This window comes from Python bivittatus, unplaced genomic scaffold (genome assembly GCF_059951505.1).
Source record: "Python bivittatus isolate LINGU-HERP-01145 unplaced genomic scaffold, Pbiv_v1 ctg000040_np1212, whole genome shotgun sequence".
NCBI lineage: Eukaryota > Metazoa > Chordata > Lepidosauria > Squamata > Pythonidae > Python > Python bivittatus.
This window is the reverse complement of record NW_028277032.1, coordinates 3,670,187-3,683,591: the sequence shown is the minus strand read 5'-3', so window position 1 is coordinate 3,683,591 and position 13,405 is coordinate 3,670,187. Positions and strand designations below refer to the sequence as shown.

The following is a 13,405-nucleotide window of genomic DNA, read 5'->3' as shown; positions in this document are numbered from 1 at the left end:
GAAAAAATGTATCGACTGCCAAAACTTTAGGCCTGTTGTTCTTGTTGACACCGACTGGGAACTTCTGCGCGTGGCAAAAGATGACAAATAACTTATTTTATGGCATATTCCCACAGCTGGAGTCCTCCAAGTGTGCCTAAGTGTAAATCCCAAATATGGCCAACACGTCTACTGTAGGAGGGCTCAGCTTGTAAATGGCTACTTCAAAGTAAGCTTGCAGTTTAGGTGAGCAAGTGGATAGGGAATGTGCTGGGAAGATGGGGAGGGCAAGCTGGCAGCTGCTGGGGGGAGGAGAAGCGACACGCACCAGCCTTGCCCTACCTGCACCATCCGTGTTATTTTATCTGAAACCTAGAATGACCCAAGCCTTCAAAACCTTGTTACCGTTTCACGCACCCCCCATGTCCAAGGCTGCCTACGCTCACCTCTTCCAGCCTATCCAGGGCATCGTTGAGCTTGCGCTGCCGCTCCAGCGCCAGGAGCCACACCTGCTGCCAGCGTGCCGAGAGCTGGTTGATGCGCGGGTTCTTGGCCTCCGTCTGCGAGAGGATCGGCAGGGAAGGAGGGGCTGCCTGGTTCAGGGGCTTTCCTGGAACAAGAAGCAAAGAAGCTGAGCAAGCCAAGCCAGGCCAGATAACGGAAAAGGGAAAAAGGGAAGGAGCATGGAAGAACACGGAAAACACCCATCAAAACTGCGCCCAGATTTTTTTCTCAGCTGGGGATGGCTGAGGTCACTTTGTTTAGACCTTGGCCTTGAAAGGTAGGATCAACCCTAAAATATACAACAGTTCACAGACTGGAGCATCTCCAGCCACGTGGGGAATACGTTCTATTGGGCAGGAGGGCCTCCAGAGCTAAAATTTCAGCCCCAGCCCTTCTCTCCTTGGCGCTCGTTGGGGCACCCCAAGTTAACAACTCACTGCTGCTGCGGGATTTCTCCATGAAAGGGCCGTGGGCTGGCTCAGTCGCTTTCCTTTTGTACGTTTTTGTGACACGGTCCACATCTGGCTGCTTTCGGGTCATCTCTTCCATGAAGGACTGGAAAATGAAGCAAGATAGGAGGAAGGAGAAAGGATGCAAGATTTTGCAAGTGTCTGGCTACTGCGAAGATCATCTTTTCTCAGCCTCCCTTTTGGAAAATTAAAACTCAGCTGACCATTGCTCACGCACCTGTAAGCAAATCCTCACAACCTTGAGAGGCAACAGTTACAGCATTGCTGGAGGCAAAGTCTGCGCTCCACGTTTTTGGTGCTCACTGCAAAGCAATGCAGCCAGGGCCCACGGGAGGAACAAATGCCGCTTTTCCCGAGGAAGGAGGCAGGTCAACCCAGGTAAAACCGCTACCTGATGCTCCGCAATGAGGGCCTTGACCTGCTCGATGTTCTGGGGCTCCTGATCCCGCTGAATCAGAGTGGTCTCAGCCCACTGGATCCACGCCAGCAGCTCTTCTAGCAACTCTGCGTTGGCCACGAGTTCCAGGAGCGCTGCTTCAAGCCGCTGCTGGTGCTGCTTTGCCCACGTGAGAACCTGGGAGAGAAAAAGACCGCGAAAAAAGACTGAGAGAGAGAGAGACTGTGCATCTAGAGGTGTAGATACAAGAACTAGAGTTTATTATTCCGCACGTGTGGAATACTGAACAGTTAATAAAAGAAACCAATTCTGCCACAAGAGGCCAAGCATCCCTGTGGCGACTCACTTCTTCAAACCGAGCACGGATTATCGTGATCCAGTGTTTGATGGTGGTGACGCAATCTGGATGGCACACAGACAGGATGACCTCTCCCATCCCCACCGCCGAGTTCACATCCAGCCTCTTCTCCTCCACTTTCTTCATGAACTCCTGCGCAAGGCAACACACGGGCACCGTTACCTGCAGCCTCTCTGCCCTCCCCTGAGCCACCCATCCCCGGGATCACTGCCCACCTTGTGCACATCAATGAGCGACTGCAGGGCTTCTGCATCGTCGGGCAAAGCTCCCCGGAAGCGGAGCGTCTGCTCGGCCTCCGAGAGCCACTCCAGCAGCAGGTGGACGGCTGCGCGGAACTCCTCGGCCTGGAACGCAGAAGCCCCCAGTCAGTCCTCCCCCTCGGCAAGGCGCCCCCAGGCTGGGCCAAAGGAGGCCACGCGGCACAGCCACAGGAGTCAGCTGAGCCCAGAGGCAGGAAAGCAACAGGGTTATTTCTAGCAGTAGGAACCACCAACAGGCACCCTGACTTCTCTGCCGCTTCTGGATGTCATCCAGGCCTCACCTCTTGGGGGAAGGAGTCTCACTGACAGAGAGGAGCAGCATGGGGAAGTGCCCATTTTGCAAGACCTATTAGCTCTCAGGTCCCACTAAAGGGACTCAGCTTTGGGGGATTTAGAAAAACGATTCCCATCTTCCCTCTTGCTAACTTAGGACTTCTAAGAGATTTTCCTCCCATTAGACCTACAGACTTCCCCGAGAGGGAGGGAAGGAGGCAAATTCACCCACGGTACCCAAGTGTACAAGAAAGTCCAAGGGCCTTTTCTTTGAATTCCCAGTAGCAAGAGCTACAGATGGGGACAGCCTAGAGGTCAAGGGGCAGAGCGGGAACCAGCAGGTTCTGGACTCCAGCCCTTTCCTGCCAGGATGCAGGAGGTGGCTGAGAGCCGCTCCCCTCCCTCAGTGGTCTCAAGCCCCAACAGGATCAGGAGGGCAGCTTGCCAATGTTCCAAACATTGGAGCTTAATGCTGCTGGGGGTAATCCAAGGGCCCCGAACTACTCTGCCTGCTCCCCGCCGAGGTGACATGCACGCCCCCGAGACCAGCAAAAGGAGGACGCAACTTCAAACCCTCCTCTTTTCAGAAAGCATTTGGAGAGGCGGGTAAAGGAGGGAAGAACAAGGGTGGAGCGCAAGGCTGTCTTCAGTGCGGATCAACCACAGGTTTGCAACTGAAAAGGCCTTTCCCCACCTGCTTCAAGGCCTGCTCCAGCCGCGTTTGCTTCAGGACGGACATCTTGCAGACCGTGTCCCAGCGGTTGCTCAGCTCCTGCAGCTGCACTTTCACCCAGGTGGTGTCATCTCGGCTGTTCTCAATAAGCTCCCGACCCGAGCGCTTGAGAACCTGGACGGTGCCTGTCCGCTTGCCAAGTTCTTTCTGGAAAACCTACCAAGCAAAGGAAAAAAACATCCTTGAACCAACATACTGCATTTGCACGCAGGCAGCAAAATGCAGCTCAGTTCCTCCTCTCAGGCCCCTCCAACCACCCCTCCCTCCTTCCCACCCACCATGACCAACTGATTTCTTTGGAGGGGAGAAAGGAGTGCATGGTGGGCTCAGCTACCCACCCGGCCCTCACAAGGTGCTCCGGGATGTTCCAGAAAGAAAGATGAAGCCGGAGGCTGGCTGTTCATTTTGCAAAGTGCCAGCTCCGCTTTCTTTTTAAACCTGAAGGGAAGGAAGCCTGGCAGACCACAAGGGAGAGCTTCAGGCACCCTGCTGTCATGGGCACCCAAGGGGGCTGCCCGCTTCTCTTCCGCATCCACCATTCTGCACCTCAGCAGTTACCTTGTGAGCGTCCATTAAGTTCATGACCAGATCCAGGTCCCCATGGACAGGCTGGTCTTCGGCCAACTGGGGCTCCACTTTGTATAGCCAGTCCACCAAGGCCTGCAGGGCGTCCATAAACTGCCCAGAGAAGAGAAGGGCCTCTTCCAGTTTGTGCTGCCTGTAAAGGGAAGCGGAGGGGCGAGGTTAGTGGGTGTTCTCCTCCTTGGAGCCCAGGCGGCACTTAGTTGTGGCCAAATACGAAAAGCTTCCAGCACAAGCGAGCAGGAGCCCACCGGGCCCCTCAGCACAGCTCTGCTTAGACTTGCAATTGCCCCCCCAACCTCCCATGGGGCCTTCAGCTCCGGGGAAGCCCCACCGGCTGCTCTCGCTCACCGTTCCACGGATTTGCCACAAACGGTGTCCCATTTATCCCGGACTTCCCCCAGGAGGTGATCCAGGTTTTGGGTGTCATCCGGGAAGTGAGCTTTCTCTTTCAAGGCTCTTCCGGTGCGGATGGTGGTGTCATAAACGGGCTGTTTGCCTCCCAGGGTTTTCTGGAACTCCTGAGTTTTTGACAGAAAAATTTAAAAAAAAAAATTAGGGAAGGTGAAGCAAAGCACCGCATCTTTTTTCCATTTGTCTCTTCCAATTTTAGTTGGAGAGAGGCTGCACTCCTGGTTCTGCTTTCCCTCATTTTGCATCTGGCACATCTGCATGTCCGCATGGACTGGGAAGCGCAGATGGGCCACGTGGACAGGGAGGGAGGGAGGGGGCTGAGAAGGGATGCCTTGGAGCATCCTCTTTCTTTCTCCCCAGCCCAGTTCAGCCTGTTTTCAAATTCAGTCCTCCTTTTGGCGGCTTCTCCTCTCACGCCAAACTGGGTCTGGCTCCGTTCAATCCTCTGCAGGCTTATCCTGCCAACAGACAAAGCCTGGGCCCACTCATGTAATTTCTTTCCAATATTCCTCTGAGGTGGAGAGAATAAAACTCTGCCAAAGGGATCAAAAAAGAAGGGCAGAGAACCGTTCTGGGCAAGCTAGATCATTGTCCTCTCTACATCTGCTAAAAGGAGATGTTCCAAAAGATTCACATCTGGTCAGAGGCTTGCTCCTGGGCCCTGAAATAATTAATGCACAAGAACTCGCGCAGCAAGTCACAAACTCCGCTTGAGTAGCTTAGATGTTTTGCTGCAGATGCAACAAACTTTGTTTCATGAAGAGCAGCTAAGAACACGTAGCTCTAAATCTGGAGAGCCCTTCTCCCATCCTCTTCGGTAATGGACTCTTGCAGTCCATTCCTCACACAGGCTGTTGGTCGACCTGGCCTCTCCCAGGTCCTTGCTCCTCCTTGACCACTCCAGCCTCACTCATGTAGCACTGAATAGCCGGGAGGGGACAATCTGTTACATGCTGCTGAAATATAATCTATGAATAAGCAACCCCGTGTGGTGCTCATCTTTTTAACCAGCCACATTCCTAAAGTAACTGACTTGTGTAAAAAAAAAAAAAAAAGAGTTCCTATTTTTAAGGAATTACATAGGAGGTGGGTTCAGGCTGTTCAAGCCAACTTGGCTTTTGCTCCCCAGCCTCCAGGGGCATCTAGAGATTGCAGGCGGGGGAGCGGGGTCCAAAAAATCAAGATGGCAGTTGGGATTGCACGGTTGGAGCTCTGCCCCTTTTTTACATGCCACAACACACATAAGAAGGGGTCGGGGCTTCAGTCATGCAGTCACAGCAACCCTCTTGACCTTTGGACCCACCCACCCACCTCGTGGGTGCCCCTGAGGAGGGGGGGTTACCTTTTGCTCCTCCCAGCCCCTCCAAATTTTTAATGATTTCCCCCCCTCAAATAAAGGTTAAAATGACACGTTCAGTCTGTGCACGACTTAATACTCCCACACACACAACAGGCCCCAAATCCCTCCCCAGCAGTAGCACTGAATCACTCCCCCAACTCAGGTATAAAAACCAAAGAAAAATTTAAGTGTGGCCACTAGAAAAACTAACCCCCCCACCACCCCCAAACAGTGCACATCCATCCCTGGTATAACTTATTTCTTCTGTAGGCTGATTTTTCAAACCTGGCTTGAGAACACGAGGGCTGAGTTTGCCTGTGGTATTCATGGAATGCCCTCACCCTCAGGAATTTACTTTTAAACCAGACTTCCAAGATCCCTCGCTGAGGGTTGCCAATCGAGAGCTGATACACCAGTTCTCTGAGTGTTTAAACGCACAACTCACCCGCCCAAGCCATCTCGTCTGGGACGCCCAAGAGGGGCCTGGGCACTTTAGGCTTGGGGCGCAAGAAATGAGAGGCGATGGAGCCCACCCTTCTGGAGGGGGAGCCTGGCCGCCAGCCTTCGCGGCTGCCTGGCCTTGATCCATGATGCCGTGGCAGAGAGAAGTCAATCCTGCTACCCAACCCTAGTTTAAATGGCCCCCCAAAGAGGCTGTAACTGGACTCCAACCTTGTGCTTGGAAAGCTGCAGTTTGATTTTGTCAGGATCGTTTGAAATTTCCAGCTCGGAGTTTAGATGATTTTCAGCATCTTCCAACCAGTCCACCAACTTTTTCCAAGCTTCATGAAACTAGAATGGCAAAAATGTACCCCAAAGAGTAAGTGTTACATATCTGATCCTTGTTTCTCCCAGCAAAACCTGTGTCAACCTTCAGGTTATCATTTCCCTGATACATTATCAGGGAAATCTCTGACATGGTCTTTTCCCCTTGCATTTAGGTATTGACTTGTCTCAGGTCTAGAGAAGCTTACTGCCAAGGTAGTTGACAGTCCAAGCGTGGACTCTTACTCATCAGGTAGTGATAAGAAGTGTCCCCCAGCTTACTCCTGTACTGTCAGCCTTCAAGGTAGTCCAAACCAGGAGACCAAAACCAAGAATACTAACCCCACTGTCAGGTTACAGTAACAGAACCTTGCAGGCTGAGAGCACATCCCCCCTCCCCGCCTTTAGGTTCCAGAGAACTTGGGAGGGTCCCTTCTGAGAGGCTTTCCCACCCCCATCCCTCTTTTGGACTCAGATATCTCTCAACAGACCATTGTCTGGGCTGCGGCTCTTCCTCCTGTCTCCCAAGGCTATCCTCACAGCCCACTACATCTACTGAAGAAACATGCACTACCGCTCATCTCCAGAAGCCTCCCTTGCCAATTCTTTATGGAGCTGAAACTCCTGGCTCCCTCACTTTTCCAACCCACTCTGCACTACTACCAAACTTCTAATTAACCTGGCTGCTCTCTCCCTTTCTTCCCAAGTTTATTTTCCCTGTTTGTCTTGTGTTCTCCCATTCCCCTGCACAAGTTCACATCTTCCCAACACTTCTCTTGCTCCACAAGATTTGCCATTTTGCCTCAACCTCCCTTTCCTTCTGAGCAAACAAGCCATGCCTTCCCTTCTCTCCTCACATTGTTGGTCCCCCCAGCAGAATCCCCTCCCTGAGGCCCAGTCACTGCCCAGCCCACAGCTTTTAATGCATTTTAACTGTAGCCTTCCCTGCCGCATTAAGTTGGCAAGCATGGCATCTGGGATAATGCTGCTTCTTTGCAAGGATCTAAGCTATTTTGTAGGTCCACAGTTGATCTGTTCGGCTCCTGACGACTAGCTCACAAACTGCACTGCCCCCCATGGCACTCACCTGCTTTGCCCGCTTCCTGGCATCGTCCAGAGCCCGCCCCCTTTCAACTGACCGCTGGACAACCTTCTCCCAGCGGGACTGCACGCTGACCAGGAGGTTCTTGATCAGGACCACATCCTGCTTCTGGCTCAGAAACTTCAGCTGGTTTCCGCTTTGGTCTAGAGCAATGATCTGATGCCGGTGGGCGTTGACCTCATTAGCAAAACCCTGTCAGGGAAAGAAAAGATAAATCCCTCCACAGGTGCTTCTTTGGGATCCTGGCATTATGGGACGCATCCAATAGTTGCCTTCCTTTGGGTGTAATCTGAGAGAAGCCTGCGGACCAGGCTGACCTCCCACCCATCCCCCAGGAGACCCTCTGACTGCCTTCCTCACTGGGCTGTTGTGAGCCTTTTGCCAAGGTTAAGCAGAACCTAAGGTGTTGCGGGGGGTGTTATTACAGGGTGAAATGTGGAATGCCCTTACCTTGTGATCTTCTACTTGGGAGAGCACAGTGTTAAGGATGAGGCTTGGGGGAGAAGCAACATTCAGACTCTGTTCTGCAAGGGTCAGCCAGTTGATGAAGTCCTGCAGCGAATTCTGGAATTCGGTTGCCAAGTTGAGCGCCTCTTCCAGCTTGGACTAAATAGGGGACAAGGTAGGGAGGTGAGAAAGGGGGGCAGGAAAAAAGGGACACCCGGCAAGTCTCACCATGGTTGGCCTCTCAGGCCAAGAGCCTGAATTCTGCGTGCATCTGCTCCAGGAGTAAAACCACCCTTTCACTGAGGTTAATGACAGATAAGAAATCAATATGCCACTTTCTGGCTTTGCCTATCTAAGTCTAATTTGTTATCTTTTTTTAATTGTGACCCTCCCAACCCCAAGTTGCTCAAGACCCACAGTTTGAAAAGCCCCAGGTGGTCACAACCTTGCTAACGCCATCCTCAGGAGGGTGAATTCCTCCCCCTTTCACCACCCCCTGTGAAAATGATGGAGAGAAGCTGACTCAAAATAGCTAATTGAAACTTTTCTATGAAAGAGGCAGAAAACTGCTGCAGCCCCTTGCAGCTTCCTGAAAAAAGAGGGGCCTGAGTGCTTGGCGAGGAAAGGAAACCTTGAAGGAGCACCACCTTCCCCACTGGAACTCACTCTCTCCTTCACCCTCCCCTGAAAACAGAGCCAGTCTACCCTCTGATTGTTGTGCTGTGTCAGGGGCTCATTCACAGGATTAACTGGAGCTCCACTGGGCTCTTGAGCAGCTTATTCAAATAATGGAAATGGGGGAAGCCTTGCAAGGACCCACCCCGCCCAGAGAGGGTGGTATATAAATCAGATAAGTAAGGTTCACTTATGAGCTTTGAGAGGCCACCGGATGCAAACTTTATGTCCCACTGGGCTGGAACCAATCCTGCTTCCTGTATTCAGTCACCAACCGCATCTCATCCCTCCTGATCTCAGGCACAGCGACAAGCAGGCTTCTGCGCAGGGACTATGGAACTGCAAGGCTGTACTTTGTGAAGGATATGGAGCAGAGTTTCTCCACCTTGCCAACTTTAAGATGGGTGGACTTCAACTCCCAGACTTCCCCAGCCAGCATGGGTATCGATACAGAGAAAGCCAGCCTGTTTCTACCCTGCCAATACTGCTTTCACCATGGAGCTGAGTGTCAGATCAGGGGAACTAATGAGAAAAAGGCACTTGGCATGTGCCGTGCTGCTTTCCGAGGCTGAACTCATATTGATGGCATCTCCTTCAGCAAACTTGGATTCCTGCTTCTCCCTCCCAGCCCTATCTCCTAAGCCAGTGCTTCTCAACCTTGGCTGCTTGAAGATGTGTGGACTTCAATTCCCAGAATCCCCCAGCCAGCCATGCTGGCTGGGGGATTCTGGGAGTTGAGGTCCACACATCTTCAAGTGGCCATGGTTAAGAAACACTGTCCTGAGCTCTTTTGTTCCACTCAAGTTCAACAGTTCCTCTGTGAAGTCCATGACTCCAATATGCAGAGTAAATTCCAACTGTTTACTCGCATAAAGCTGGAAACAGACCTGCTTATCAAACATCTGCTGTGCTGCCTGAGAAAGGCACATCTTTTTCTCCACTGTGTATTTCCATCATAACAATCTGACTGCAATAAGTCGGTGCTTGGTGTAACCAAAGTCCCCTATCAGCCCTGCACACTACCTTTCGCTCTTCCATCTTCGTGCTGACAAGGACCCACTTCTGTTCCAAGAGAGCCACACTCTGCTCCATCTTCGATCCAGATCCGGAATCATCACGGCTCAGAAGCATCAGTCTCCCCTTTGCCAGGAGCTGGCTGTAGATCTCCTCATTGGCCTTGAACTGGGCATAGAGCTCCTGGAACACGAAGAAGCATTTTTCACAAGGGACATTTTGGAGGATTTCTCCTCAAAGATACAGCACGTCTTCTTGCTACCACTCTTTGGCTCAGGGAATTTCTGGTTAATGACAGCTTCCTGCTGTGTTTAGATGTCTAAAGTGGATACGTACCATCTTCACACCTGGCTGTGTGCACCTTTTTCCTAAAAGTCTTGGGGACTGTTGACTAAACTATTGTGAAACCACAGAACCTTAATGAGGATTCTACGACTGTGCTGTGCCAGGTAAAATGAAGCTCAATGAGCCTTTTCCCCTCATTCTTTTTCAGAGGTTTCTATTTGTCTTTTAAGCCAACTCTCTAAGGGGCGTTTTTATTACAGAAGAAGCACTTTTCCAAACTGAATCCCTCCATCGTTGTAGGGGTCATCAGTCAGCAGCCGTGACTCACCATATGGGCGCTGAGTTGTTCCCGGGCAGTTTCTGGCAGTCCACCCGTCGGTTTGGAAGCTGACAGCTGACTCTCCATCCTGGTGAGCCACAGAAGGAAGTCTTCAATTTCACCATGGAAGCCCTGAGCCTGTGACACACAGAAAGGACCAGGTGGGCCATTTGTGGATTTAAGCACAAGGTCAGCCACTTCCATCTTTCCTGCTAAGTCCAAGCTTACAAGGACTTCAGATCCAAAATAACAAAAATGATACTTTTGGGGGTAATAACGTAACTACCTGCAAAGGGCCCTGAAAATCACAGTAAGTCCCCATGCAAGTTGCCCCTTTTCAGCTTGGCCTGGCCAACCGAGCAAGAGGACCAGTTTCAAGGCAGGAGCTCAGGGCCGGCAAACTCTTCCTTCCATGCATCCCCCTTCATCTTCCCAGCTCACTGGACCCGCAGACCTGCCCGGCCTACCTGCTGGAGAGTCGTCTGGAGCTGCTGCTCCCGCTCCTCCGTCTTCTGCAGCACCGACTCCCAGCAGGAGTTCATGGTCTCCAGACGGGTCCGCAGGCTGCTGGCATCCTCCCCCGCGCTGGACTCCAGGAGTTCGTTGCCAGCCTTGTTCACTGTCTCTACTGTGGCTTGGTGGGCCAAGACGTCATTCTTCAGCACCTGGGATGGTGTCGGGGGCGGAGGACAAAACAGGTGTTTGTCTTTGCAGCCCTTATAAAAAGGGCTCAGCTTTAAGCGCTGCCTTTGCGGAAGACAACTCAAACTGAAAACGTCAAGGAAAGAAGGAGCTCTTTCAAGGGAGCCACCTTGGCTTCCTCTTGCACTTTAATTTAGCATCCAGAACCCAAGCAGACAAGAAGATGCTGGCTGGAGTTAAGTGATTAGCTCTCCCAGGCCCCGTGTGGCCAAGGGGAAATGCCCCTCGGCTCTCTGGCCCCAGCAGACTCTCAAGAGGCAGCTTCACTGATCTGCAACGGCATCAGAAGGTGGGGTTTCCTGTGGAGGGGGTGCAGTTTGCGGGTAGGAGGCTAGTTAATCACCCAGCGGCCAAAGGATCCACACCAGTGAATGTCTACCACCTGACTACTTTCTGGCAGCAGACTGCTAAGATGTCAAGGTAGTTAAGGTAGCAGCCACAGAGATGCTGGAAACAAAAAAATAGGAACCTAAAAGAGCTGAGTGACTTCTATCATCAAGCTAGAGCAGGGATATGGCCCTCAAGACCCCTGAGAAATAACATAAATCAAAGCAGAACCCTTTTCTGAGACAACATTCCCGCCAAAGGACTCTGTGTGTCCGTTCCCTCCTTGCACTCACATGGTGCTTAGCCAACTCCACTTCAATCACTTTGGGGTCCCCGTTGATGGGCCTCTGGGCATCCAGCAGCTCTTCGGTGTGGGTCAGCCATGCCATTAGCTCAGCCAGGGCATGCTGGAACTGGCCAAGGGCCAAGAGAGACCCTTCCAGCTTGTGCTGTTTAGTGAAGAGGAGGAAGAGGGTAGAGAAAGATTTGTTTTAATATTCAACGGGATATTTTATCACACCTTTCCACCCCAACAAATGGTACTCAGGAAGTCCCACCATGTTTTTAAAATAATACAGCTACAAAACTAACAAACTAGTAAATAAGTTAAGAATAGCACAAACCAAAATACAAAAATCAGGCTGAAAAATTGAACAGGTGGGAAGTCAAAGACTGGCTAACTGATGACAAAAACAATACTGCTACTCAGAAAAGAAAAAAAACTATAAAGGTTTTAGAGTATTGCATGGTCTGCATGCAGCCTCCAGACAGAAGGCCTCCCTGCTCATTTCCATCAACTGCACATTAGCCGGAGCCTCTTCAGATGCAGACAGGTGAGGGTTAGGACCTTCTGGGAGGAGATCTTTCTTAAGGAGCCTGGTCCTGAAAGGTGGGAGCTCTGGCCTCAACTCGGAAATGACCGAGTGGAATAAGGCCTCCCCTTATCCAGCCAGCCAGCCAGCCAGCCCAGGATCTGGGAGTTTGCCATACCTGCCGATGGGCTATTTTGTCACCCAGATTCTCCCAAAGATGCTTCAGCTCTGTCAGCGGCTCCCTGATGATGTCTCGGTCTGTCTCATCTGTAGCTTTTTTGAGCAAAAGTTCTCCCTGGTGATTCAGCTTTTCCATCTCTATTTGCTGCTGGTACACTTCTATTTTAAATTCCTGCCAGAGAGTAGAAAATGAGGATGACATTCTAGGCTATTACTACCACCACAGACATCTCCAGATTTGGAGAGAACTGCACTTATTTCCTGCTTGGCATGCACGCACACACCTTCATCTCATTCAGCTGTTCTTTGACGGTGTTGAGGTCTGTGCCCACTGGAGGCATGTTGCAGAGTTTAATCACGGTGTTATCCAGCCAGTCAAACATAGCCTGAAAAAAGAACACGGACACAAATGAAGGAGAACCTAGCTAACCTTCATCCTGCCAAGCTGCAGGCTCTGAGAATCAGGACTCTTCTCCTGAGATCCACCACTCCTACACATCTGCACAGAGGCCCCCATGCTTAAATGGCTCCCAATATTCCAATCCTTGAATCTGTCTCCTTCAACTCTAATTATGCCCCTTCCTGTACTGGCCAGGCATGAGGACACTGGATCTTCAGCACAGCACACGTCCATTACAGGCGGCAGTCAAACCCCTCTGCCCCCCACCAAAAACCTGTTGGCCTCCCATTACCTGGAGGGGGATGAGCAACCTTCAATTACCCTTATCCTCTACCACACCAAAAGCAGTCAAGGTTCCTGCTACTGAAATTCAGCAGCAAAATGGCTGGATTTCAATTGCAGAATTGTTGGTCTTCTGCTGGTATATTAAGACTAAAAATGGGTGTGCTAAGCACACCCATATCACACTTGAGCCCCCCTAAGCCCTGAAAAATGGGCAGAAATTGCCCCACTCAAATTCAGCAGCAGTCGCTCTGTTTCATCAGCGTGGTTCTTGGTGTGAGAATGGCAAAACAGGTCTGGACTTGAGTAAGCTAGGCCTCTGCATCCACGTCCTGCCTTAGCCCCTCCAAATCCTCTCCCCCTCCAGTGACATTGCCAGGAGATCTCCTCCGGCCAGCGGGTCCAGAGGGAGAGCCAGCCGCAGCCCTCCTGCTGAGAAAGACGCCCCGCCCCGCTCTCCCCCGCCCCCTCCGTCCGTCCAGGCCCTCTGGCACCACCTGCAGATTGTCCTGGTACTGCACTGCGCCCTGCATGGCCTCCTCCAGCCGCTCCAGCCTCTCCTTCCAGGTTCTGTTCAGGTGTTCCCAGGCACTGTTCATCTGCAAGAACAGGAAGAAGCCCACAGCTCCAGCACAATCTACCAGGTTGGGGGCTGGCGACAGAGCGCTTTGGTGGAAGGGATTTGGCAGAGGTGCCCAGTTCGGTGGATGGGGAGAGGGAGCACCTCTGGGGCTCTGCCTGCCAGGATCTTCCACCTGGCTGGGGTGCAAATGGCATGAATTTCTT

The 13,405-nt window shown here is 51.8% G+C and overlaps 1 protein-coding gene across 15 annotated transcripts in view; it reads right to left on the bottom strand.

The window, feature by feature from the left end:
• MACF1 (microtubule actin crosslinking factor 1) overlaps positions 1–13,405 on the bottom strand; it is a 305,205-nt gene that overhangs the window by 14,661 nt on the left and 277,139 nt on the right. For all 15 annotated transcript variants that reach the window (XM_088153923.1, XM_088153929.1, XM_088153958.1 and 12 more), the window contains 18 exons: positions 13,117–13,218; positions 12,222–12,323; positions 11,936–12,109; positions 11,239–11,394; positions 10,384–10,581; positions 9,926–10,054; positions 9,322–9,495; positions 7,627–7,782; positions 7,162–7,368; positions 5,982–6,101; positions 3,908–4,077; positions 3,533–3,692; positions 2,936–3,130; positions 1,924–2,052; positions 1,697–1,840; positions 1,345–1,527; positions 921–1,038; positions 426–589 (listed from right to left, as the gene is read on the bottom strand). In XM_088153923.1, the coding sequence (XP_088010049.1) occupies positions 426–589; positions 921–1,038; positions 1,345–1,527; positions 1,697–1,840; positions 1,924–2,052; positions 2,936–3,130; positions 3,533–3,692; positions 3,908–4,077; positions 5,982–6,101; positions 7,162–7,368; positions 7,627–7,782; positions 9,322–9,495; positions 9,926–10,054; positions 10,384–10,581; positions 11,239–11,394; positions 11,936–12,109; positions 12,222–12,323; positions 13,117–13,218 (2,781 nt within the window). The remainder of the gene's footprint in view (positions 1–425; positions 590–920; positions 1,039–1,344; positions 1,528–1,696; positions 1,841–1,923; positions 2,053–2,935; positions 3,131–3,532; positions 3,693–3,907; positions 4,078–5,981; positions 6,102–7,161; positions 7,369–7,626; positions 7,783–9,321; positions 9,496–9,925; positions 10,055–10,383; positions 10,582–11,238; positions 11,395–11,935; positions 12,110–12,221; positions 12,324–13,116; positions 13,219–13,405) is intronic.